This window comes from Strix aluco, chromosome 17 (assembly GCF_031877795.1).
Source record: "Strix aluco isolate bStrAlu1 chromosome 17, bStrAlu1.hap1, whole genome shotgun sequence".
In the NCBI taxonomy this organism is placed as follows: domain Eukaryota; kingdom Metazoa; phylum Chordata; class Aves; order Strigiformes; family Strigidae; genus Strix; species Strix aluco.
This window is the reverse complement of record NC_133947.1, coordinates 16,898,070-16,924,621: the sequence shown is the minus strand read 5'-3', so window position 1 is coordinate 16,924,621 and position 26,552 is coordinate 16,898,070. Positions and strand designations below refer to the sequence as shown.

Sequence of the window (26,552 nt, the reverse complement as noted above, 5' to 3'; positions counted from 1 at the left end):
CGGGGCCGCAGGGCCGGGCCGGGCCCCCGCCATGTCCCGCCCGGAGCCGCCGCCCGCCGAGGCCGGCGCCGCCATCGAGCGGCTCTGCCAGGAGCTCAACCTGGACGCGGCCAGCGCCGCCGAGGCGCTGCGCGACTTCACGGCGCTGCGGGGCACCTACAGCCTGGAGGTGAGGGGGGCCGGGCCGGGCCGAGGCGGCGGGGCCGGGCCCTGTCAAGGGCGGAGCGGCCCGCGCTCCCGCCGCGGGGTGGGGGGGACTGGGGCGGCCTCCCGCGCCGCCCGCGTGTGGGGGCGCGTGTGCCCGCGTCCGTACGCGTGAGGCGCGCAGCCGGGTGCGCGGAGGGGCGGCCCTCGGCTCCCGGTGCCGCCGCCCCCCGCAGCTGGCGGCTCCCGGTGCCCGCAGGGCGAGGCGCTGCACTGGCTGGCCTGCGCCCTCTACGTCGCCTGCCGCAAGAGCCTGGTGCCCACCGTGGGGAGCGGCCTGATGGAGGGGAACGGCGTGTCGCTGACCAGGATCCTGCGCTCCGCCAGACTCAGGTGAACTTTCCCGGGTTGCTAATTGCCGCGGCTAATTGCCGGCTGCTCCGGCGCCGCGCCTGCTAACCCACTGCTCCGCTAAAGCTGCGCCTGCAGGTACGCGCTCTTTTCTCACGGCTCCAAGCGCTGCAGAATGCATGTCCCGAGGTAAAAGTGTAAAAGCAGTAAGCCTTCTTTTGTTAAAAATGGAAATAAGATGCAAATACGTAATTTTCAACTTCAGGCCTTTAAAAAACCACCCACGTCAGACCGGCTGTTGTTCCACCCACGCCAGTTATTTCTTTTTCTTTTTGCAGTTAATTGGAACACAAACAAGACCTCTGAATGTGCTGTTAGCAATCCAGATAAGACTCGTGTCTGACTCGGGATTTAGGCCAGATCACTGGAGGCGGTTCCCTGGTCGGACCGGCCTCTGGGAGCACAGAACTGCGGTGACATGGATATGTGTGTCCCGCGGGGGCTCCCCTTGCTGCTGCAGGACTGGGAGGGTTTCTCCCTCCACCTGAGGACATGTTTGTAGCGGAGCTGCTGGAGCAGGGTTTGCCCATGTAATTGCACCTACGGTTAACGGGGTTTTGTGTAGATAACTTTGACAGGTACAGACTCTTGTTTGTGGTTTTGTTGCCTCTCCTGCCGCCCCCTTGGCACACGCAGAGCTGTGCCTGCTCTTCCTTCCTACCCCTCCCCTGGCTGGCACAGCTATGCTGACAGCCGTTAAATAAAGTTAGTGTTTCCGTGCCTGTGCCTTACAGAAAATCAAGGAGAAAAAACAGAGTGATAAAAGGTGAAAGGCTTACATTGTATACAGTTTGGGATTCTGTCAAAATAAATTGTAAACCTATATATTAATCAAATTAGTCATCAAGGAGTAAATATGTTGCACTTTTGCTTTTTAAAAAATCCAGGCAAAAGAAAGTTAGTTAAAGCTCAAAATAAAGCAGACTTCTCTTTTTTTCTCTTAAGCTTAATTCAGTTTTTTAGCAAAATGAAGAAGTGGATGGACATGTCAAATCTACCACAGGAATTCCGAGAGCGAGTGGAGAGGCTGGAAAGAAATTTTGAAGTGTCAACCGTGATTTTCAAAAAGTTTGAACCGATATTTCTGGATATATTTCAAAACCCGTACGAAGAAACTTCTAAACCACAGCGAAGCAGGAAACAGAGGTATTTTTGAGATTTAATGTGACCTTTCCCTGGGAAGGGCTATACCTAATATAGATTTGTGAAAATAAAGATCATTATTTGTGATTTTAAAAGTTAGGTAAAGTTCTGAAGCGATGGGGCCTCTTTGTTGCTTTGATTTTGAAATGCAGTGGATACAGAAACATCCCTAATCTCGACGGGGTACAGCTGCTGTCAGCAGAGCTCTGCATCTGGGGGCAGTTTGGGCAGTTCACTGGAATGTGCAGAAACTGGCCCGTAGTGAGAACGTCTGTGTGTGGTGGGGGAGAGGTGCAGCGAGATGGACTAACTCGAGATACAGTGAGACCGACGCTTAAAACGTTCAGCAGAAATCACTTCAGTGGCACGAGGGTGTCTTGTCCTAGCAAAGTACTGGCTGAGGTAGTTGGTATCGTGACATGATCCCTCCGTACACAGCGGCCTTGCGTCCGCAGAGACTCCGTGTTACTGGGTTTTTAATGGGATTGCCAGATGAGGGGTAACACGCAGATGGAAGAACGTTACAGCTGACGCGCTCGTTGTTGACAGACTTAGTAACTGGTGGTGTCGTCTTCCATCTGCGCACAGAATTCTGCCTCAACTAAAGGAGCTTGGCTGCACTCCCTGCCGCCTGTGCGGCCGTCTCTGGGATGGCTTTATAGAGAGTGTAACCTCAGTGATGAGGGAGCCGAGCTGGGCCTGTGCGAGGTATTTTGCCAGTTCACGTGTGTCCTCTGGATGTGAGCAGGGTAAATGGTAAAACGCTCCAGCGTAGCTCCGTGTCTGCAGGTGGAGAGGGTATTTCTGCTGCTGCAGCTCTCCATGTATGGCAGGTGGCTTTCTGGGCATCACCACGTATTGGGAGAAATTTTGTCAGTATTCTCTGTTAACGTTCCTTCGTTGGACCAGCGTTCATTAGTGTAACTGCAGTTTTAGCTTCTCTGTGGCTGCCTTGAATAATGTTTTCCCTGGTCTTCCAGCTCCTTGGTTTTGGATAACCTCTACTCCAAACATGGAGCAAGGTAGGAGACTGTCAGTTAGTTAAAACTGAAGTAAGGACACGTAGCTTAGATTGTGCCCTCGTGTGAAATTAAGGTAGCAACGGCTCTGACTGTCATTTTGAGCAAAGGAACTGAATGAAATTCGTACTGTGAAATGAGCTTCAGCTTCCTGGAACTGAAGGTTGACTTCTCCCTTTATCTCGTTGACAGACGGGTGCCGTGTGGTGTTAAAGATCTCTTCAACTTCTGCTGGACTCTCTTTGTGTACACTAAGGGTAAGCTTGCTTTTTTTAGCTGCATGGTTTGTGTATGTTCTGAGCTATGAACTTCTTCTGTGTTGCTTGACGTGATGTGCTGTCTCTTAAAGGTAATTTCCGTATGATTGGAGATGATTTAGTAAATTCCTATCATTTGCTTCTGTGCTGCTTGGACCTGATTTTTGCAAATGCCCTTTTGTGTCCAAATAGAAGAGATTTGCTAAATCCATCGTTTAAAGGTATGGTGGGGATGGATTATTTAAAATCAAATGTGCTTTGTTCTCTTGTTTCTTTTTAAATGAAGTTGAAGGTTGGTTGTCTTTTCTTCTCTCCCCCTGCCACCCCCCCACCTCCTCCTTGTTCTCAGGCTTACCAGTGGACTTCCACGCAACAGAGATCAAAGCCCCTGAAGATCCTCCCTGCATCATTGCCACACTGTGTGAGCTGCATGACGGGCTTTTAGTAGAAGCAAAAGGAATAAAGGAACACTACTTTAAACCATACATTTCAAAGCTATTTGATAGGAAGGTACATCTTACTAGTTTTAAGAATGCATGGTAGTGCTCAGATGAATGATCTCAAGACCATTTAAATTCTGCAGGAAAGCATACTAATAGGCAAATGAATTTGGTCTGTGTCAGGTTTTCTTTGTATGTATTTTAGGAGGAGCAGAATTTACTCTCGATTTTTAATGATGTGTTGTAAGGTCCCCTGTGTTTTAGCTTTTTACATCAGTGGAGAATCTTTGCTTTCCTTTCTTGGCAGTGTGAAACTGAATCGTGGACAATAATGATTTCTTCAGCCAAAAAAGTAATCTCATTGTGAAATAATTTTATGGGATAGCTGTCATGACAGCATGGGTCCTTTTCTTGGAGTTTAGCAAAATGCTTTGGAAGGAAGAGGTTGAGGTTGCAGGTGTACAAATCGTTCTTTCTGGTTTTGATCCTGGAAGTTTTTTCAAGCTCTGTGGAAGTGTCTGTGTAGTTGTTCATCAGGTCAGTCCCTAACCTGCTGGTGGAACAGATGTTAAATAGCTGTACTGTTTCTGAAGAATGAATGTAGAGCTTGGATAGAATTGGACTTTGTCCTTATGTGTTTGTCTTGCTAATGGCATTGCAGTCCTTTTGTCTAGGCAAAAAAAGTCCAGTTATGCTCCTAAATCTCATTTCCTTTTTGACTAAAACCATTGTGCCCTCACTGTTAAGAGCTGGAACAGTTTTGATTTTATTATGTAATATATTTCTGCTTTTTATTCTTAGATCTTAAAAGGAGAATGTCTATTGGATCTTTGCAATTTTACAGAAAATAAGTAAGTTACAGCTTAAGTTCTTAACCATGTGGTTTGATTTCATTTCTAAAATACAGGCCTTTCAATGCTAAATATTAGGTTTTCCTGTTCCTTTATCTTACTGTAACAAATGTTTTTTTAATTACTTGACAATCAAAGCTGCTACCTGGCTGAAATGCTTTCTGGATCTGAGATGTGTCAAGTGTCAAGGGGTCAGCTGCAGATTTTCTTCCCTAAGGACAGGTTTTATGGTGCTTGCCCTTATTTTCTGGCAACTGTAACCTTTGAGTAATCTAATGCAAATCAAAACCTTGACTGAAGTTCATGGATGTGTTTCTGTACACACCTCAAATATTATACCTGAATAGGGAAGTTTTTAGATTCATTTATCAGTCTCCGATTGAGTGTATAAATCCGAATGCAACAGAAGTACTCAAAAGAAAAAGAAGCAACAATTGCAAAACCACAAAAAAGACGTAGAGTGTTTCTGTGGGAGGCAAGTATAGTTGTTTCAGAAACTTTTAAATTCACTTCTGAAAGCTAATTTAAGTGCAAAATACAAACAGCAGCTGCTTTGTTCTGGATTCCTTAAAGGGGTTTTTTGCCTTTTCCAGAAATACCTAATAATTTGGTTTTTCAAGGTGAGTTTTTAACTTGTTGGTTTGCTTTGAGAATTTTCAGCAAAGACTCAATTGTGTTAACAATGTAGGTAACATACAGATTTAGATATAAAACGGTGTTGCTGTGATCCATCTGAAGCCGTGAACTTCTCTTAATATTTCTGCTTAAAAATTAATAGCAGCACCGTCATGTGGAATGATACTGTAGTCCCTGGTTTTTTGTAAGTAGCTTGACATCTAAAGGAAACATGCAAGCCAGCCTCTCTGTTTCTTTGTCCAAAATTTTCACAGACCTTTACTTTTTCTAAAAGACGTGGGGAAGGTGAACCTGTGATACAGTCAGGTTTCCTGTGGGACCACAGAATCACTTGCATCATGAACACCTTGTTACATTCCATTAATATACATGCCTGAGTGGTAGCTTGAATTGCTAAGACACTTTGCAGGCAAAAGCTATTTCATACAGCATTCACGTATCATGAAGAATGTGCAGGCAGGATTTATTGATGCGAGCTATTTCTGATTTTTATCCAAAAGTTTCATTCTGCTTCCCAAGTATAAGTTTAAAGTTTTGCAGCCTTTGTGAGATTAAATGTTTTACAGATGTGTTAGGTGGAATAAAGAAAATGAAAGATTTGTTTGGTATTGTATGTCAGTGGTGACTTTAGAAATTGAATCTAGGCAGCTAGCTCTTCCCTTCTCTGTACCCTTATGAAAATTACGGGCTACATAAGTGGCAAAAGTTAGAAATCAGATGTAGCTAGTTTAATGCAACTACCGTTAGCGTGCTCTGGGTACACAAATATTTAACCTCTGATCAGTTGCGTTCTTCCAAACTGTTTTATTTGCAACTGGGATGGAAGCAAAATTGGTTTTAACTCTTCTTATTGAGAGCCAAATGTTGGTGGTAACTTAGGAGGAAGAGTGGTCCCTGCAGCGGATCATCAAGGGAACAGGGCGAGTATGAAGGAAGGCAGGGACGACTGCAGGCAGGTCGCTTGGGGTAGTGAAGTTTTGTTGACAAGCAGCACTGCTGCTGAAAGCATTAAAGGTTGGTTTAAGTTTTGTACCTTAGCTCCCCTGGCACCTTTGTTTCTTCAGTAGTTTAACCTTTGATATAAAACCTGCGCTTCTCTTTCAGCAAAGCACTGAATAAAGAGTATGAAGAGTACGTTCTGACAGTGGGTGACTTCGACGAGAGAGTTTTCCTAGGAGCTGATGCCGAAGAAGAAATTGGCACTCCTCGAAAATTTCCTGCAGACATGCCAGTAGGGAAAACAGCAGCAAGAGCTCACGTGGAGTGTCATCTTCAGCAGCATTTTGAAAAGGTGATTTATTTCACATGTTGATCTCACTTTAAGTATTCCTTCAGGTTTTTCCATCCTTGTACGCTATTTGAATCACTGAGGTGACTTTGAATTTCTTGAACTTCTTCCTGAGAGGAAGATGATGAATGCTATTTGCAGGCTTCAATGGATGCTGTCTTGCTAAGGAGAAATGGTGATGATGTCTTTCCTGTGGAATTTAGCAAATGACTATTCCCTAAACAGGATGAGAGCACTTTCATGTGTGTAGTCAGAAAAATCAGTAAGTGGTTACACAGATATATATGTCTTACAGTTTTGTTCAAACTTCATTTGTACCCCATAAGAATACCACGAAACCTTTACACTGGATTAATTTATGTTTTCCCCAATATTTGCTTTTTTAGGACAGGGAAAGTCAACTTGTGTACTATTCTATGGAAAATAATATTCAAGACATAAAACCCACCAAAGTCTAACTCTTCATTACAGAAAGTAGCCTATAAACAGAGTTCATGTTTCACTGTTTAAAAATGTAAAATGTATTTAATGAAGTTGGCAGGTGGGAGAACACTTGATTACTTTCTAAACTTGGATAAGGGAGAAAAAATGGTACTGGCTGTGTGAAAGAACCACACGCTGATTTACATGTCAATTAAAAAATAAGGATACTTACTACAAAATGCTAGTGCTGGTGTAAATCACAGAGTGGTTTGGGTTGGAAGGGACCTTAAAGACCATCTAGTTCCCACCCCCCTGCCACAGGCAGGGACACCTTCCACTAGCCCAGGTTGCCCAAAGCCCCGTCCAACCTGGCCTTGAACCCTTCCAGGGAGGGGGCAGCCACAGCTTCTCTGGGCAACCTGTGCCAGTGTCTCACCACCCTCACAGGGAAGAATTTCTTGTCAGTTTAAAACTGTTACCCTTTGTCCCATCCCTACATTCTCTGATCAAGAGTCCCTCACCCCTTTCCTGTAGCCCCTTTTAAGTACTGGAAGGCTGGTAGAAGGTCTCCCTGGAGCCTCTTCTCTTCTCCAGCTGAACCCCCCCCAACTCTCTCAGCCTGTCCTCACAGGGGGTGCTCCAGCCCCCTAAGCATCTTCATGGCCGCCTCTGGCCCCGCTGGAGCAGATCCGTGTCCTTCTGATGTTGGTGCCCCCAGAGCTGGACACAGCACTGCAGAGGGGTCTCATGAGAGTGGAGCAGAGAGGGAGAATCCCCCCCTCGACCTGCTGGCCAACTGCTCTGGATGCAGCCCGGGACACGGTTGGCTTTCTGGGCTGTGAGGGCACGTTGCTGGCTCACAGTCAGTTTTCCATCCACTAATCCCCCCAAGTCCTTCTCCTCGGGGCTGCTCTCAATCCACTCCTCACCCAGCCTGTGTTTGTGCTGGGGATTGCTCCGACCCATGGGCAGGACCTTGCCCTTGGCCTTGTTGAACTCCATGAGGTTTGCATGTCCCACCTCTCCAGCCTGTCCAGGTCCCTGTGGATGGCCCATCCCTTCCCTCCAGCATGTCACCACACCACACAGCTTGGTGTCGTGGGAGAACTTGCTGGGGGTGCCTCGATCCCACTGTCCATGTCACCAACCGAGATGTTACATTACAACCATGTCACATCACCAACTGCTGAGGAACGTCACTCATCACCGCTCTCCGCTTGGACATGGAGGTGTTGACCCCAACTCTTTGAGTGTAAACATCAAGCCAGTTCCTAAATTAATCATACATTTTTCTCCCAAATATAAGTGTGTTTCTTAGGCAATTTAAAGACAGGGGTTTGGAATGATTTTACCAATTTTGAACTTCAGTTTCTGCAGTGTAATTACCTCATTGCTACTTGTGCATACTGACTGCAGGCTTAACCTCTCCTCATTATTTGCCTTGTATCTTCAAAATGTAGTCTCTTGTAATAATTCAAAACCAAATACTGTATTGCATCACTTCCAGAAAGCAGGGTGCAAATAGTAAGTGTGGTCAACACAACTCCATCTGCTTAGGGCTCCATCCTTCTTTGGATAAGGGGAGGCTTTAGGTCCACCAGGACAGCGTTTCCCAAAGAACGTTTTCCTGTGACCCTCTCTTAGGCAGCTCTGCCACGTACTCCTGGTGTCACCCAGCTACTGCAGTCCAGGGCCTGTGAATGGAAACATATCCTTTCTCTTTCTTGGCCTGTATTTTTTAATGTTCAAGTGAGCTTAAAAATTCACAGCACTGGAATTTAAGATTTAAAATGTCATTTTCCTATCTTTCATTTAAAAAAACCCATTGAGTTAATTTTAGTCTGCTTGAAGATTTGTTGTATTTTGTATTTATGGAGTCCTGGGAAAAATTTAACTATTTTAGTCAGTTCTGAGATCACAGGTTTGATGGCAGCTTTCAGGTACCATACTAGGGGTGTCATTTTAGTCTTTTGAGTGATTTTGCAGGAGGTGCTCATTCAAAAGGTTTTTGAAACAGTTCTGTTGACTGATTTTATTTATTATTTTTCTCTGTTTGACAGAAAAGGTCATTTGCGCCTTCAACTCCCCTGACTGGAAGAAGATACCTACGGGAAAAAGAAGCTGTCATCACTCCTGTTGCTTCAGCAACACAAAGTGTGAGCCGGTTGCAGAATGTTGTGGCTGGATTGAAAAATGGACCAAGTGAACAACTTATAGCTATTTTTGAGTAAGTACATCCATTGCAGCTGCTCTCATACAAATGGAGACTCGTTTCGTACTTGTGACTTGCACAAATTTGACTTTTTTTGTTTGGTGCAGAATATTTTCATCTGTGTTTCTGTATTATTTCTAGTTGAAAGATCTTCTGTTTTCTAGATGATCTTGCCTTCTGGAGAAGGATAGCTGAGCATACACACACACCCCCTCCAGATTGTCACCAGATTGTATTAATGTAGCTTCAGTTTTTGCTAATGAAAACTCAGCTGCCTGCTTTAAAGCCAAATACGTCTTGTTTGGTTGGGGTTTTTTTAATTTTAAACAAGTATGGCTCAATTAAAAGATGTAACTATGTTGGCAGAGGTCCTGGGGGAGGAGGGAAATGTTAGAGTCAGCAAGCTATAATGTTTGCCTTAAAGAGTTGGGAAGATAAGAAAGACTAAAAGCAGCCTAAAGGCTCTCTGTTTCTCCTTCATGCTACTTCAGGATATTTTAATCCAATGTCACAGCATACACATAAGCCTAGCAGTGACCCTAATTATTGTTGATGCGGATCTCTTGCATAGCAGCAGCCGTGTTTTCCACTTCTCTAGTTGTTCTGGTGGCCCTTCCCTGAGCATGCTTCAGCTTATCAGCTTCTTCCCTGAGCCGAGATGTCTGTCCTAGGGCAGCTTTCCAGCAGGAGTTAGAGCATTCCCAGTCAAGAGCCTCTCACTCAGCCCTTATAGCTGCTGTATGATACTGGGAAATCATAATAAGTGGCTACTGAACACAACCCCAGTCTTTCATGATCGCCATTTCTAGGACATTGTATAAATCAACCTGTATTTTTGGCTCCTGGATGCATGACTGCATGCTGGCCGTAGTGAAAGGCAAGTGAAAGTGTTGATGCAGAAGCAGATGAGTATAAACAAAACAGTTTATCAGCAGAAGGTAGATCAGTGTTGCTTTATAGCTCATAAAAAGCAATAATGTAATAGCAAATACCTGTAAAGATGTTGGGTATTTGCTTAACATCCATGCAAATTAAGGCCTTGCTGTATTATGGTGTAAGGCCTCCAGATATTTTTTTTTTATTAATCAGAATGGACATTTAGTATTAGCATTTAATATTTAAGTGCAAAAGTTATGTTTTTTTAAAGCAACCTTCATAAATAGATGAAAAATACTACTTTTAGTTCTCATCTTTTGGAGTTACATATATTTTGAAAGTTTTCCTAGTACTTGTTCTTAAAAGTTTTTACAGATGCTCAACAAGATGCATTTTTATTTTGAATGTTTCTTCGGTTGTTTGTTTAAGGACTGTTTGATATTATTTTTATTACACAACGAAAACGTTAATGTGTCTGCAATCTCAAATGAAAAATGTGTTTGTTCAAGTAATAAACTAGTCTGTCAAGAAAGATGTAAATATTAAAATGGGGAAGAGAATTGAGTAAACCCCTGACAAGAAATGTGCTGAGTAGTTTGCTCATCTTGGATATGAGTTCCGCAAGCACTAGGCTATGTACTGCCTGATTAGGAGAGATGGGAAGAACTGTGTTTTGGACTATGTGTAATGTTCTATGCTCTCAAATATTTTGTCTTTCAAATTAAAATACCTTGAAAACTTAACTTTGAAGTTAATTAAAAGGCTTTGTTCAGTGAAACCTTAGTTTATTTCAATGCTATAGCTTTTCTAAATAGTTTAGTGTCTTAATTTGACACTAGTCACAAGCCACTGTCCTCTAATACAGAATTGCTGGAAAATCTGGAAGCATTCAGAAAGAGCATCTCCAGACAGAGATTGATTCTCTGGCCCCTTTTTATGGTAGTGACTGTGGAGTTCATCAGTTCCTCTATGCCATGCTAGTAAATAAGGTATTTTTGGAAAGATGCTGACTCTTCACTTTGAAAGCTTTCCTGTACTCCCTCAAACCGTGCCTGGTTTGTGTGGTCTCGTGGATGTGTTTGGTTGTTTGGTTGACTGTTGTAGCATCCTTCCTACTACCTTGCTCCTAGCAGATATATTTTTCCCTGAGTGTGTTACTGTAGCTCTTGCTTTCTCCTGCATTTGTCCCAAAATCTGCATAGCCTCCCTTAACTCTGCTAGGAAAAGAAAAAATATTTCTGTATGGTTTATGTTTTCCTCTGTTCTCTGTGGTAATACAGGTTATTGCCTGATGAGGAAAGCTCAGTATAACTAGCTTCTCTTTTTGTTTGGGTGGGGAGTTTTTGGTTTTGAGGGTTTTTTGAAACTGGGTATTTGTTTATACAAACAAGTCTCCCTCTTTGTGTTCTGCTTCAGGTCTTGTGCGCGCAGCCCTCTGGTAAGCATTGTGAGCAGAGTGAAAGAAATAGGTGAGACGTTCTGTCGCAGCTACACTCAGTCAACAGATGAACAGCCAGGATCTCATATCGGTATGGATGGGAAATGCAGGGAATGTTTCAAAATATTAAACCAGGGCAAATGAAATGCATACATATGCTATCATCTAAGTATTTAATGGAGTGGAGCTGGGTTTAACCCAGAACGTATCCAAACAGAAAAGTGTAGCTGTCAAACAGAACACTGTAAAGAATAAAACTTTATTATGGAGTAAAACCAAGGTTGCAGTTCAAAACGGTTATCGACCAAGAGAGCATTGAAACTATAGCAGCTCTCAACAAAAAATGTAAACTTGCATTCTTCTTAGATTTAAAATTTAAAGGAAACTGAATACAAAAAGGAAAATTATTATTACAACCATCTGCAAAATTACATCACTAGAAATATTAAAATACATAATGCTTTAAAACATTTCTAGAATTTCGTGCTGTTCTTGTGACTAGTAGATCTCTGAACATACTTTTTTGATTTGCAAAGTCTGTACATATGCGCTGTTTTCTAAGAGAAGCACAAGTACTGGTCAGTTTAGTCTTAAGACCATTTGTGCAAACAGCATTTGGCTTAATTTGTGTTGGTTTTAAATTTCAGATTTTGCTGTAAACAGATTAAAACTGGCAGAGATCTTGTACTATAAAATCTTGGAGACTATAATGGTGCAAGAAACACGAAGACTACATGGGAAGGATCTGACTGTAAGTAAAGAACTGGCAAAAAAGGAGAACGCTTTTTGTAACCCTCCCTAGGGGGTTATCTTCAGACAGTTCCAGAACAGAGCAGTCTGCAGTAAAGCAGTCTGTGTATATTGTTAATATTAAAAAAGGGGAAATATAAGGGAGGTGCCTAAAAGTTTTTACTGCTATTAAAAATGGTATAATTCTGGCATAACTAACCATCTTAATTTGTGTTACCTTTTAGAATCACAACTTTATGGACAGATAACTTTTATTCTCTTCTTTATCCAATTAACGATATCAGTACTTCTTGTTAGACAGCAATGCATTTGCTCTGCTTTGTGATTCACAATAAGGAGGCCAGTTCATTTAAGCATAGTATGAAAAATGTGATGATTTTGGCACTGTTAGTGCCAGTCTTTACCATTCTAAAGTCCCCTGTAAAAAGAGGAGATTGGGGAAAGTAGAAAAAAGCAGTAGCTCTTCTCTCCATCAGTAAGCTATGTATTAGTGCCACAAAATTCAAACTTCCATTTCCCAAACCTCAGGTCATTGACGTTCTCTGTAATCTTTTCAGGCTCTCTTGGAACAAGATGTCTTTCACCGCTCCCTCATGGCATGCTGCTTGGAGATTGTGCTTTTCGCATATAGCTCACCTCGTACCTTTCCCTGGATCATTGAAGTTCTTGACCTCAGGCCATTCTATTTCTATAAGGTAAATACATACTGTCTTAGGACCAGATCTGTATTAAAAATGGCAGGTTACTGGACTGACGGTCTTAGAGGATGATGCTCTTGCTAGGTAATCAGGTAGGAGGAGGACCCGTGATAATGTATAATATGCCTATTGTAAATTCTGGCTGTCCTTAAATATATTACCTGGAATGTGTAATGCCAGAGTTGAAGCTGAAATTTAAAGCAAGAATACCATTTTGTAAATGGTACTTAACTGTAATGTGCTGTTGATCAACTTGTAGTTCTTAATATATATACACTTAGTACACTAAAGCATCCAGGCATATATTTTGATGATATTCCTATTTATTGGCTGCAAGCTATAATTCTGCTTATTAGTGATAAAATAGCAATATTTTTGCCTTCAGCTACTACTGCTTAGCACAGGCTTGCTTTGTTAAATTTTATTTTCTTCTCTGTTTTGTTTTATATAACAGAACATAAAATCTCTTTTCCTGGATGTTCTCTACTTCTGCTCTTTTTTTCTCATTCCCCCCTGCCTCGAGTCATTTCTGTTCTTTGACTTGTTTGATTCTTTTACCATCTCTCTGTATGCTTTCTGTTTTTACTAGATACCTAACAAGTTACTGCAGTTAGACAAGAATAAATCAGTAGTTCTGTTTAGATGATAACCAGAAAAATAGAACCCTTTGGGAAAGCTGTTTTGTATTCTGTTCTCCCTTCTTCCTTCTTTAATCCTCAGATGTAGGGCAGTAGTGAAACTGAAACAAATCTGTCGATATTGCTGTGGCTGTTGGTAGCCTATATCAATACCAGATGCACTGGTGCAGATCCAACTTTGTGGAACAGATTTATGTTTGATTTGAATTTTTGCTATTCAGTGTACGTTCCTGCGGCGCTCTTACTTGAAAAAATTTGCCATCACAAACTTCACAGGAGAGCCAATATTTATTCTTCCATTTGTGCCATTTGTAACTTTGTTCTTTGGGTGCATAGTTTCTGTAGTATAAATAAGTAACACATCAATAAGTTCTCCAGGGAAGTTTTATGTCACTTCCATCTCTGGAGCTGTAGAAAAACAGGCTGAATGTTCTTCTGTCAGAAATAACATAAAGTGGATCTTGCATTGGAGCATAGGGGTGGACTGTGATATTCCAAGGGCCCATTCAACTCCTTTCAGCCACGGTTTGTAAATGTTAAGGGTTATAACCTTTTTTTAAATGAAACTTTAGAACAGTTATGGGCAGCTTGTTTGAAAGGAAGGAACGCTTAAATGCTGGGGTTCTCATGTACCCAGCCTCAGCGGATATATCTGCTTCTATCTTCCTAGGTATGCTGCACGCGCTGGATGAGCACTGTGTGTGCTTGGTGCTTTCATTCTTACATGCTTAGTGATGGTGAAAGGACCTTAAAAAAATCCCTGGTGTGGGTTGTTCTGCAGTGATGGGATATCTGCTGTCCATCTTCAACTCCTGGATTGCCTTTGGGAAAGGGCTTAAAAAAAGAGGGATCAGAAGAGGGTTGGGGAGGATTAAGATGTGGGGAGGCTGGAGCATTCTATGTTGAGAAGTTTTGAACAGGGTCCTGAAATGAATAACGATTTGATAGTGCTAAGCATGAGCAATGTGACTTTGCTTTTATGCCTGTGTCCTGTTACCGTTAGGTAATTGAAGTACTGATTCGCTCTGAGGAAGGACTTTCCAGAGACATGGTGAAGCACCTCAACAGCATTGAGGAACAAATTCTCGAGAGTCTCGCCTGGACTCGGGACTCTGCACTCTGGAATGCCCTCCAGGCCTCAGAAAACAAGGTCCCAACCTGTGAAGAAGTATGTTACCTGTTTTGCTTTTATTAGGAAAATCATGTTCTTTTTCTTACTGTTATTTGAACGGATTTCTGTATAAACAAGACAATCGCTGCAGGAAAACTTCTGTTGATAGATTGGCACAAAGAATGGGGAGAGCTATTTGTTATCTTACACTGGCATTTCTTTCTTCTCAGGTAATATTTCCCAGTAATTTCGAAGCAAGCAATGGAGGAAGTGGGCTTGGGCATTTGCCAATGATACCGATATCTCCTATAATTCATCCTCGAGTAAAAGAGGTTCGGACAGATCTTGGTGGGAGTTTAAGACGGGGTATGTTTAAGACAAGGTTTCTGATATGATTCGAATGTGTGAATTTGAGGAGAGGGGGTTTAGACTTCCTTATAACTGCAAAAAGTGCTCTTGAATCTGAATTAAGCGTTCAGAATTGCGAAGCCTCTCATTTGATCAAGGGAAGGTCTAGGTGCATCTGGTCAAACCATCGCTGTGTCTTTACTGGCAGCAGATGTTGGTGATAATGCTTCACTTCTGAACTGGAGCAGGTTTTGCCTCTGTGTTGATGCAAGGGTTACATTACTCTCAGGTGGGCAGTCATCTGGTCGCTTATTGTCCTTTACTGTTCAGATCTTTCCAGGTTGGTAGTGGGTTTTTTTTTTTGTTCTTGGTGAGTTTGGATTTTAAGTGACTTCCTTTTTTAAATGGAATGACAGAGCTGCATTTATTCCTCCTTCCTACAGAGATTTTTTTTTTTGCAGGAGGGGAGGACAATACAGACAATACTGTCTGCAGGTATCACACAGAACTGTCTCTTGACAGCAAAGGTGAAGAGGCAGTGGCAGCACTGCTGTTGCTTTTTCGTACTTCCCTCATTAGGAATTGCTGCTTTGATTGTATCCCAGACACAGGTTCTTACTGGTGCACTGTTTGTGTTTGTCTGGCAGACTGCTCTACCAGACTGTTTTTTAAATACTCATTAGGAGAGAGATGTATAAGCAGTTGCTGTAGGTGTTATGGTTAGTTGTTTGATGGAAGGGAAAGCAACTTGGAGGTGGTGTCTTATATATGGGTAGGGCTGTGTGAGACACGTATGAGAATGTGGTACCAAACGCTTCTGCTAATTTCAAATGGAAAATGGTGGGGCTTGGAAATGTTTATTTGCCCCTGATAGCAAGAAAACCATCCTGGCAGAGTTAGAAGTAAGGTCTCCAACCAGTCTTACCTGACCAGTTATCCAGAAGGTTTCTGCTTTATGGGAAGTAGGAGACTGCTCTCACTGGTATCCTTGCAGGTGGCTAGCAAACTTACACAGAAATGCAAAAAGCCAGAGGAGCAGAAGCCTGTAAATGAGTGTTGTGTGCTTCAGTCTTGCTGCTGGAGCAAATCTTTGAAAGCAGCAGAAAAGCCTGAGAGGAGCTGGGGGTGGATGAGGGTGGAGGCTTCTGACTGGGGTTAGTTTAGACAGTTTTAAAGCCAGAACATACAGAAGGCAGTACATGCAGAGAATGTGGTCAGTGTTCCTGCAGAGGAATGTAGCACTTGCAGGTACTACTAACCTGCGAAGCAGACTGGAGTGAGTATCTGTAATTCTGCATATTCCTTGGTCTCTGCAGATTAGCTCGGTTACTCTGGTCTTCCATGTGGTACCTGGTTGGGAAACTGAGCTGCTGGGATGACTACAGAATAAAAGGAGACAGTTAGACTATAGGCCTCGTTCATATGGCCTAGGAACAGTGAACTGTGAGGTTAGTTCTTAGGTAGAAGCGATTTCTTGTGCTCTGGTTTTGTAGTTTGAAGGTTAGCCTTTTCCCCTCTCGTGGGTAACTATTCCTATCAAGCTGCTCCTCTTAAGGTGTTTGTTTTATTTTCCTTTGCGTACTAGACATGCAGCCATTGTCACCAATCTCTGTTCATGAGCGCTACAGTTCTCCTACAGCTGGAAGTGCTAAGAGAAGGCTCTTTGGAGACGACAGCCCCAAAGAAATGCAGATGGAAAAAATTTTAACGGAAGGAACCAAGTTGACAATTGCTCCAGCATCAAGCATTGCTGCTGAAAATGTATCGGTTTCTCCTGGCCAAACAGTGCTGACCATGACAACAGCCGCAGTACCAGGAAAAACGGGACAGAAGGTTACTATCCCACTGCACGGTATGAATTCTTCCCATTTTTCTTCTCTACTAGATGTTTTGTTTGCTCTTAAAATCTGCTTAGACCAACACTGCATTTTGAATATGTATCACTTTTTTAAAAAGAACATGTATCACTTTATAAATTTAAAAAAAAAAGCTTACGTCTATACTGACATCTCCTTCTGTCATGGAGACATCTGATATCTGACGAGCATCCTGAGGATTCCTCCTTGCAAACAAAGTTGTGGAGTTCTTGCTTCTTCCAGTTACACCTCACCACAGATTAAACAATGCTTTGGCTCTCAGCTCCATTAACGATTTACCACTGTTTGTCTTAACTTTGGTCTGTTACATTCTTAAAGGGCTCTGGAATTTCTTGATCAGGACATTAGCAAAATAGTGGGGGATTTTTATTTTGTTGAAGTTGGGTGATGCTTGAATATTTCTGAAAATTATACATGGGAAGTGAGGTTTATAGCCTTTTTCAATTTAAAAACTGGATATGTAGACAACGATGACAAAAAACTTCCACTTTTCATGTTTAAAGAGATTTTCAGCAAGAGAATTTGACTACTGAGGAAACTAATTAGAACTGTATACAATTTGCTGTTAGGTCTGCAGAATAATAGAAAAAGAAGAAAGGGAATGCCCACCTCCCCTAAAAGTGGAACAATGACTACAGAAATTGTGATTTCTGGTAAACTTTATACTTTCAGATAGTTTTAGAAATAATCATTCACATTCGTGTTCTTCCTTTTAAGGATTACCAAAAATGTAATTTTTAATAATTTCTGAAGACTCGAAGGGACAAAAAGTCTTTTTAGCATCCAGTACAGAAGGATGAGATGTCTTCAGTATGAAATGTTTGTGAATGAATTTATGATTTGCAGTTTAACTCTGCAGCATGAGGAGAGCAAACGGTTTATATCTGGCTGTGTATATCGTCTCCAGGTATTGCAAACGAAATGGGTGGGATCACATTGATACCCATTTCGCTGAATTTAGGTCAGCCGTGTAAACTGGAGGCTCAGGCTCCCTGCCACCCTCAGGTGAATCAGGCGCAAGAAGTGCACCTGCCAGCAGCAAGCAAACCAAAGAGAACGGGATCCTTGGCCCTGTTTTACAGAAAGGTAAGTGTCTTTGTTAGGAACTCATGCTTTACTTCTGTTCAGGGCCATGCTGACACTTGTCTCCTTGTGCAGTTTTCATTACTTTTCAGTCTTCATATACTTTTTCTTTGGCATGAGCTGCTCTTACACACCTCGGAGGAGAAGGGAAAAGATGTTGTCAGGTGTTGCAAAGAACCCAATTTTACCCCTTCCCCTCCTTGATGTGCCATGGTTTTTTTTCCTTGTAATTAGCAGCTTCTATAAATAACTACCTAAGAAATATTGGTATTTTTTAGTGCCCTTGTCTCTTTTCACAGCCTTGCACACTTGCAAGGGTTAAACATATCAGGGATTGTTCTCCTGGGTCTTGCTCATTCAAAACTGCAGTTTTGGATCCTGCATCTGGAGATTCTCATCTGCAATTTTCTGAGGTCTACCCAGTAGTGCTGATCTTGCTCGTATGGGGCCTCAGAAATCAGTGATTAGTAACACACTATCTAAAAGTTTCTAGAAAGAAGGAGCTTCTTGAAATAATAAAGGTTTTAAGGGGTAAGTTAATAACTGGGTGTGCTTCAGAGAAACTTCGGATTACTTGTTTCTAGTTGCTTTCATTTCCAGTGTGGAGTGTTTGAGGGTCTTTAGAGGAGGCAGGGGTAACTTGCCTAAATGCCTGCAAAGAATATATGCCTAATTAATCTCTCAAAAATATTAGACTTTTTTGCTGTTATTTTTGGAAGTTTTCCCGTTTTACGGTCCCTGTATTGTTAACCTAGAAAATTCTACACTGAACAATCTTTAAGGTAAATCTTAATACACAAACTTATTCCTGGGATGATTGGTTCTTTAATTTTTGAATTTTTGGTTATTATTTAATTTTTGAATTTTTGCTTCTTTAATTTTGATAGTGTCAGTCTGTCCCTCTGAGAATGGATTAAGAATTGGTTAGCCAGCTGCCAGGCATGAGATCAGAGTGCATTTTGGAAGCTTTACTCTCAGTTGGGGGATACTTCAGCTGTAGGGATGTATTTGACAAACCATGTGGTAGGCAACATATTCCTCTTAGTTATGAAGGTGAACTAAAATCTTCACTTAAATTTGTCTTTAAATTTTGACATTCTATTTAGTGATCATCATATGCAAAATTACAGTTTTTCCCTGCTTTCCTTTCTTGTTCCTGTTCAGTAGAGCAAGTGAAAAACAAATGAACTCTTTCTGCTTTCGAACATAAAGAATGTGCCTGATTACTATTCATGAAGTGAGAACTTCCGAAATGAAGAAGGCTAATGTTGCACTTGATAGTTATTTCAGGTTTTGAGACAGCTTTTTGGTAATTAAAAAGGAAAAAAACAACACGGTCAGCTTTCTAATCTAAGATTATACTTAATTAAAGTATGTCCCTTCTTTGTGCTTGTTGGAAGTGTTCCACTATAGTGAGTGATATGACACAGAAGCTATAGTCATGTTTTTAAGCGGATTTCCTATAAGCATTAGAGATCCAGCATCTGGACGGAGTTGCCAGCTTGGTGTTTGAAGACATTGTCTTGGGCAGAGGGAGGAAATCTTGCAGAAACGAGCTATTCAAATACAGAACAGCTCTACTTTGAGGACTTTCATTTTTACAGGCTAGGTTTAAACTTGTTTGGCTTGACTCTTTACTGTGTGTCTTTTTCTTCCAGGTTTATCATCTGGCAAGTGTGCGCTTGCGTGATCTGTGCTTAAAATTGGATGTTTCCAATGACTTGCGTAGGAAAATATGGACGTGCTTTGAATTCACATTGGTTCATTGTGCTGATCTAATGAAGGACAGACATTTGGACCAGCTCCTCCTCTGTGCCTTTTACATCATGGCAAAGGTAACATGTAGTTTTAAAAAAATCAGGGAATTTTATGTCAATTAAAATTGTAAATTGTGTTCACAGTTTACCATTTGCTTTATTCATGTCATACTACTGGACGGAAGGGAAAAGTCCTTCCAAGAAGTGGATGAAGTCCCAGTGTATTTTTTCCTTGCTTTGCATAATCTTAAATGTTCCCATCAACCAGCCAATTGGTTAAGAGAGGATTTTTCTTCTCTTCTTAAGCGCATTCACAGTGAGCACTGGTCAGCAGTGTGTGATCTCTGCCCCATATTTGTGTTTTCTGTCCTGTTTGTCATCTTCACAGTCTATGTAATCTGAACTAAAAGTGCTGTTAACAGTTACAGAATTATGCAGGTGCAAAAATCCGCAGGAGCTCACAACCTTACCTATGGATGGAAAGTTTCTAATCTAAAAAATCCTCTTTGCATTTGAAGATTCAGGTTGAGGAGTTGAGCTTAAATTATTCAGTTCACCAGCATTGACTTAAGGTGTTACTAAGTTGGATTGTGAAACTGGAATACTGGTTTGACTCAGACTTGAGAGCTGATGGTTACAGTTGCTGTCAAGTCTGCAGACACAAATTCAGGACAGTGAAACTAAGCCCAGGCTCCTCTAAAACACTGCGGATGGATTACCTTTTCTTCTTGAGGGAGACAAATGAAGAGGACCGCTATCTGGGGAGGGAAACTGATGTTCAAATTGTGACTACCTGTGCTCTTAATAACTGCAGCATAGCTTAGGCTCATTTGACATCAATACTGATCACTTTAGAAAAGCAAAACCATTGAATAGTCAGTGCTCTGTATTTTATCATGTAGTTTGTCAGTTGTTTGGGGTGGGGAGGTTTGTTAGTTTGGTGGGTTTTTTTTTAAATACAGTCTTCTGAGTGCTGTCTCCAGTGCAGTGAGAGACCTGGCAATTTAGCCAAAGACCTTGATACGTTCTCTCCTAGCTCCTACTAGAAAAATGGTCGCTCATCTGCTATTAAAATTACAGATGCATGGCTGAAAAACAGTGTTGAAGTACGAAAGAAAGCTGAAATTGCAAGTGTGTATGTACCTGCCTAGTATTTTCTTCAGGATTTTCTCACTTTCTGTTTAGACAAGTTAAGGGGTCCAGCTTTCAAATTTACAAATACATATTTGACTTAATATTTCCCTTCTTTAATTTTTAGTGTCACTAGAAGAAAAGCCAGAAAAGGAGTAATTCCTAAGCATCATAAGTAACAGAAGACTTTAGTAGTTAAGAAACAAGGACTGCCTGAACAAGAAAAATGCTTATTTTTTCATATTCTCTTCAGCAGAACTAAGTTTTAAAATTATGTATTCATAGTAATACTCACAAAAAAGCTGTTCAGAGGGAAGCTATTGGAGTAGAACAGACCTGAGCAGCCCAGCCTTGCTGCTTGCCTTTGGTCTTCAATAGCCTTTTCTTTTCCAGGTAACCAAAGAGGAAAGAACTTTTCAGGACATAATGAAAAGTTACAGAAATCAGCCCCAAGCAAATAGCCATGTGAGTAGATAGTATTGCCTTTCCTTCTTACAAATCTCAGGTAGATGTGGCTTTTCAAATGTTTATGCTGGTAAGGGAAAAGTCAAATCCTCTTCAGTGTTATATCCTTATTCAGATGGATTTCATCTAGTTGTCTCACTTCCTTGTTTTCCTTGACAAGAGTGTTTTTCCCTGGTGTCCTGTAGGTTTATAGGAGTGTCTTGTTGAGAAACATTTCTGACGATGTCCTATTGGACAAAAATGCAAACCAAGATGTGGAGATGACAGAAGGTAGGTAAAGCACAGTAATCTGCTGTTTTTAAAAATGTACTTGTGGGCTTTTAAAGAACTGAACTGTCACGTAATAAGAAGTGAAGCAAGTTTTACATTTTTAAATGTATTAAAGAAAAATGTATTGTTGAAAAAAAAACTTGTCAGTAGCCCTTCTGTGTGGTAGATACAGAAAATATGCTTCCTAGTTGGAAAAATGTTTAATATTGTTTTCTTAAATTTGGTTGTTCGAGGCTTACTTGTTTCCTTAGTGTGTCAGTGATATTGCAGTTCTTAACCAGTGTTGCTCTCTAACAAAATAATGAACAGTACCTCGAATATTATGACAGGTTTTTTCCTTAATATCACCTGTCCTGAAGGCTTAAATAGGGAGAACTTATTTCAGAAAATAAAAATTATGACTCTCTAAGACCACCATTTTCTTATATTCAGGTTTCTTTTAAATGGTTGATGTTTTCTTTGCTCTGGGTTAGAGGAGAAAAGAGATAAGAATAGTATTTGAGAAAAGCATGAAGATTGTGCCATGCCTGGTTTTAGTGACATGTCAGGAAACCAAGAGATCACAAGCCCATGTATGAACCCATGAGCAGAGCAGATCTGCAGCCAGGATGCATGCAGAAATTTAGAAGACTCTTCTGTATGGTAAATTCCCACCGTGGGTAGGATTCAACTTCTTAAACGAGTATTGGAGCCATTTTTTAAATGCCTTTTGAGGATTCCATGGGGCTCCAGGAAAGTGCTGATCTGCTGTAGGTTCAGCATCCTGTCCACTAGCTCCACAGTTCTTGGATGTCGTAGAGCATCTGAAGTGGCACTGGGCTCTCCGGTGTCTTGTCAAACAACTGCACTTGGTTAAAGTTCTTCAGTTGCTTTTTCTGCCAGACTTTTTCTTCCATTAATAGACTACTGTCTCCTTTATCTAGTGTTAACTCCAGCTCTTTTGACACCAGATTACGGGAGTATATGCTTGTGTTGTGACACAAGGCAGCCGCACTAAGGAGTCACACAGTTATCGGCTGAAGCTTTTGATGTGTGTCTCGTGTCAGTGATTGCAAGAGGCTTTACTCTGTGTTGCCCTGTTTTGCTTGGCAGTGAACAGTACGGAGGACGAAACACAGAAGGTTGTATGCAGTAGTGGTCCAGCTTAATTAGGGGAGAGAGAACATTAACAGAAATACACTTGCTGTGTGGCTGCAGCTTTTTCCACTGAACAGCTGTTTCATAATATGCCTGAACAAATGGTGTCGTGGCTTCCTTGCAGCAGACACGAGTTCAGTACCACGCTATTCTTTGCCAGGTGATCACTTTCACAGAAGTTGAAAGCTGGGAGTTATCAGACTGCTTAAAGATTAGTTTTAAGAGAAACAGATGGCTTTGTATCACTCCCCAAAATAAACATGGGGAAAGGGGTCAGTTGTGTTACGGTTTTTTGCTACGGCTATTTCCAGGTTTGGAATAAAGATTTATCTTGGCCTCTTTAGCCAGAATCCACTAACCTCCTGGCAGTGATTTGTAGCTTCTCCTGATGTTCATAACCACCTAGAACGCAGCCTGATCCTGTCCGAAGCCCATTTCTTTAATTCACCTCATTCACTAATCAATTTATGGATGAGTTCTTGTCAGTTGGATATTGTAAGTTTGAATCTGAAGTGCCCAGTTTGCTGATACTGTGTTTCTGAAATCTGAAGCGCTCTCTTATTGTTAGACTCGTCTGTGAAAACTGGCAGTTCCTCAGGACAGTCCACATCAGAGAACTTCAGTGAGTCGGGAACAGAGGAGAGAGGAGATCTTATTAAATTTTACAATGCAGTCTATGTAGAAAGAGTAAAATCATTTGCTCTGAAGTACGATATAACAAACCAGGATCATGTAGTAAGTATTTTGGAATTTTACTTTATGTAGTAATGACAGTTGGTTTTGCATCAGTGTTGTTGTCAATAATCTTGTTCTGTAATTCACCTAGTGTGGTTCTAGAAGTCAAATAGTTGTAGGCAATGGTATGAGTGCTTGCTTTAACAGCCTTTCCAGAGGACAAATGCAGATGCAGTTCAACTGCCTTATATCGATGCAACACCTGTTTGCTCAAATGCCTGTGGAGCGTCTGTGTAATGCATCTGGAAAATAAGATTTTTCAGTTTGGTGGATGCTTGATCTGTTGTTGTAACTGTTGAGGGATAAAATCTTCTAAAGAAGACCTGGAAGTGTATTAATCTTTCTTTCTGTGAAGTTACTGCTCTTAAGTATCTTCTGATTCTATCCAAATTTGCCCTCTGTTGCAGATGGAAGCCCCTCCCATGTCTCCGTTCCCCAACATTAAGCATCAGCCAGTGTCTCCTCGACGGATCTCTCAGCAGCACTCTGTTTACGTTTCACCTCACAAGAACGGTGCCTGCCTGACACCTCGAACTGCACTACTGTATAAATTTAATGGGAGCCCTTCCAAGGTAGAAAGCAAAAAAAGTTGAAAGGGGTCATTTTGAGGGGGGCTTTAATTAATCTGCTAATTAGGATGTGTTCTGATGCAGTGAGGTTTCATTGAACTAGCCTCTCAGTTTGTGGTGAAGGGTAGAATTCTTCATGTCAAATCCATCACTCGCTCAGCAAGGAGGTTCAGAATAACTTTTTGTTCTCAGATAATTGAAAACCAGAGCAAGCTTGAAATGGAGTCATAGCAGCTCATGATTTTTTTTTATCTTGATCACAGAGTTTGAAGGATATCAACAATATGATAAAACAAGGAGAACACAGGAGTAAGAAGCGAGCAATAACAATTGATAGTGACACTGAATCCCCTACGAAGCGACTCTGCCAGGAAAATGATGACGTTCTACTTAAACGTCTCCAGGATGTTGTCAGTGAAAGAGCAAATCATTAAAACTACCCCTTTTCTGTGGAATCTAAAAGCTACGGAGTTGGATACAGCTGTTGCGCTATTTATTTCCTGCTTTTGTATACAGATAACTGCTAAGTTTCTTTAACATTGAACTTTTACCTGACTTCTACAGGATGCAAAAAGCAAGGATTAAGTAGTAAATGCCAGAAAATGAGAGGTGGTGGTGATCTTCTTTCCCAAAGGCCACGCTGTGCTATAAGTTACTCTGTTTGAGCTGTTTCAGCAAAAGAACGATCTGTAGAAAGCCATATTGGATGTTCTCAAGCCTAATTTAGAGCATCGTGAGTTCTGAGTGTAACTCAGCTTCTAGTAATACTGGTTTTGTTTTTGGAACAAGAATGATAAGGAAATGAGTGAAGTCAGTAAAGTTTCCTCAAGCTTTTGTTATTTGGGGAAGAAACTTTAAAAGTGCCTTATTTTTAAAAGAATGTGGAATTTTATGCATTATTTTACTGTGAAGTAACTGTAGTGGAGAACAAATTGATCATTTAGCCTCAGGAAGAGCTGAGCAGTTTTGAACTGTATGATTTGTGCTGTGATCCATCTCCTGTCAGAACTTCAGTAAAAATGTATGTTATGACATGGATCAGACAGCTTTTGCAACAACAAAGGCAATAATCAAGAAGTACAAATAGCACTGACTTAAATTGGACACTGGCATCTGCTAAAGCACTGAGATACGGTTCAGTGAATCTGAATTGCCTTTTTTGAGCCAGTGAATACTGCCATGGGAGAGCCGCTCCTTTTCAGTTGCAAGTCTGATGGCAACCCTGCTGTGGAAGCTGTTCATACGTATTTCAGCTTACCCATGATGTACAAGCTGGTTACAGCTGAAAACCAGCTGGGGCTTTAGCCATCTTACAGCTGTTCAAATGCACAAATTCATTTAACAAATTGTATCTCTTCATTTTATTTTTTTCCTGAAGATCTTAGCCTCTTGTGTAGTATCTACACTGAATGTAAGCCCATCAGATAAGGCATGTTTGTATATATGGGGGTTTTTTTAATAGCTGTTAAAGGCTTAGATTCATTGGAAATGTGTAAATTCCAGCATCCAGTTCTTGTAACTAAGTTTTTAACACTGAGGGATTTGGTAGGATTTATTTTACCAAAATGGGAGAAAAGTCAAGTTTATTCATTACTGTAAATCAGTAGCTTGATCTTATTTCATAACTGCATTTAAGATTAGAGCCATAAAGAAACTTCTCAGCACTGTATTTTTCAGTTTGTGTATATTGAACTGGAAAAAAAAAATTGAACGATTACATAGGACTTGTTTAAGGATCTCTATTCACGTCATTGTTTGGTTTGTTTAGTATATGCTGCAAGATTTGCTGCACCACAGTTCCAGGGAAGAACACTGTGATGATTTCAAGCAGTCTCAGCTAATGAATCTGGCCAGCAATGATACAGGGAAAATGTATTTGAAGGTGTGCATGTGCAGAGACCCTACTCAGCAGCGAGTAAAAAGTTTACAAGCTCCATAATTACTAAAATACTCAATTTTTTCACTTATTTCTGAAAGGTTTGACCATGGAGAGCTGCAGTGTGAGGAAATGGCCATGCAGTGGACTAGGTTTCATGCAGATTCTTCTGTTCAGTTCCTTTTAATTTTATTCAATTTTTAATATTTGTCTTCAGATCTTGAGATAAATAGTACAAGAGAAACAACCTTTCTGGCTTGATCTGCTCATCAGTGCTGTTACAACTACAACCATTCAGTGTCTATACTCCAGTCCCTAAAAGCCTCCCGTGGCTTGTGGGGGAAATGGGGAATCCTGATTTAGCTTTTGGCAGTCTGCTTTATTTGCATGGAGGACTGCAGCCTTTCTGGATGGGATGATCAGGCCTAACAGCGTAAGTCTTTCAGCAGTGTTGTATGGCAGGAGTTTAGTTGATTTGGTTTTAATTCAACATCGTATGCAGATCTCTCCTCGCGTATCTGCGCACCACACTGTTACTGTACTCTCTGAAACTGTAGAGAACTGATGGTGCTAAAATCCTTACTAGTTGTCATTTAAGTGTAGTGGTTTTTCATTAGAAAAATTAATGTACTACAACTGGATGCAGTTCAGATTTTTTTCACCTTTTTAGGTGACGATAGAAAAAATATTTTTGGACTTGTTGAACAGCTGAAACAGTAGCCTATGTGAAAATTTTCTAACGGTTTCAAAGTGCCTTCATGTGTAAATATGTATTTTATAATAAAAATTATTTTAACCTGTGTTGCTGCATTTTCCGTGGTCTTTCTGTGGTAATTTGTTAAATAGTGCCTTCTGTCTGCATTTTCTGTAATGTCAAAGACCTTAATCATTTTTATGCTCCCTCAAATTTCTCCAGCATTTTTTCAGTTTAAATTCATCATCTTTCAAGTGATGTCTGAGGTTTCCTCC

General features: G+C 41.1%; 1 protein-coding gene across 7 annotated transcripts; it reads left to right on the top strand.

Annotated features, from left to right (window-relative positions):
• RBL1 (RB transcriptional corepressor like 1) lies at positions 1 to 26,393 on the top strand. Of its 7 annotated transcripts, XM_074842784.1 has the most exons (23): positions 1 to 169; positions 404 to 537; positions 1,501 to 1,701; positions 2,910 to 2,974; positions 3,067 to 3,195; positions 3,324 to 3,484; positions 4,216 to 4,265; positions 6,006 to 6,192; positions 8,673 to 8,839; positions 11,117 to 11,229; positions 11,786 to 11,889; positions 12,446 to 12,583; positions 14,228 to 14,392; positions 14,566 to 14,701; positions 15,145 to 15,210; positions 16,269 to 16,535; positions 17,468 to 17,646; positions 19,302 to 19,478; positions 20,925 to 20,996; positions 21,182 to 21,266; positions 22,972 to 23,138; positions 23,546 to 23,710; positions 23,971 to 26,393. In XM_074842784.1, exons 1-23 carry the CDS (start codon positions 32 to 34, stop codon positions 24,139 to 24,141), a joined length of 3,237 nt encoding a protein of 1,078 aa, XP_074698885.1. In that variant the 5' UTR covers positions 1 to 31; the 3' UTR covers positions 24,142 to 26,393. The 7 variants fall into 7 exon arrangements, 6 of the variants coding, with proteins under 6 accessions (XP_074698885.1, XP_074698887.1, XP_074698886.1 ...); XR_012625494.1 differs by lacking the exon at positions 22,972 to 23,138; XM_074842786.1 differs by lacking the exon at positions 3,067 to 3,195.
• Positions 26,394 to 26,552: the final 159 nt, after the last annotated feature.

Bases quoted from the DNA above. Each gene is read 5' to 3' on its own strand.
- RBL1 (XM_074842784.1), top strand. From the start codon at position 32: ATGTCCCGCCCGGAGCCGCCGCCCGCCGAGGCCGGCGCCGCCATCGAG. The intron at 6,193-8,672 runs GTGATTTATTTC...TCTGTTTGACAG, and splicing joins TTCAGCAGCATTTTGAAAAG to AAAAGGTCATTTGCGCCTTC. The intron at 23,711-23,970 runs GTAGAAAGCAAA...TCTTGATCACAG, and splicing joins TTAATGGGAGCCCTTCCAAG to AGTTTGAAGGATATCAACAA.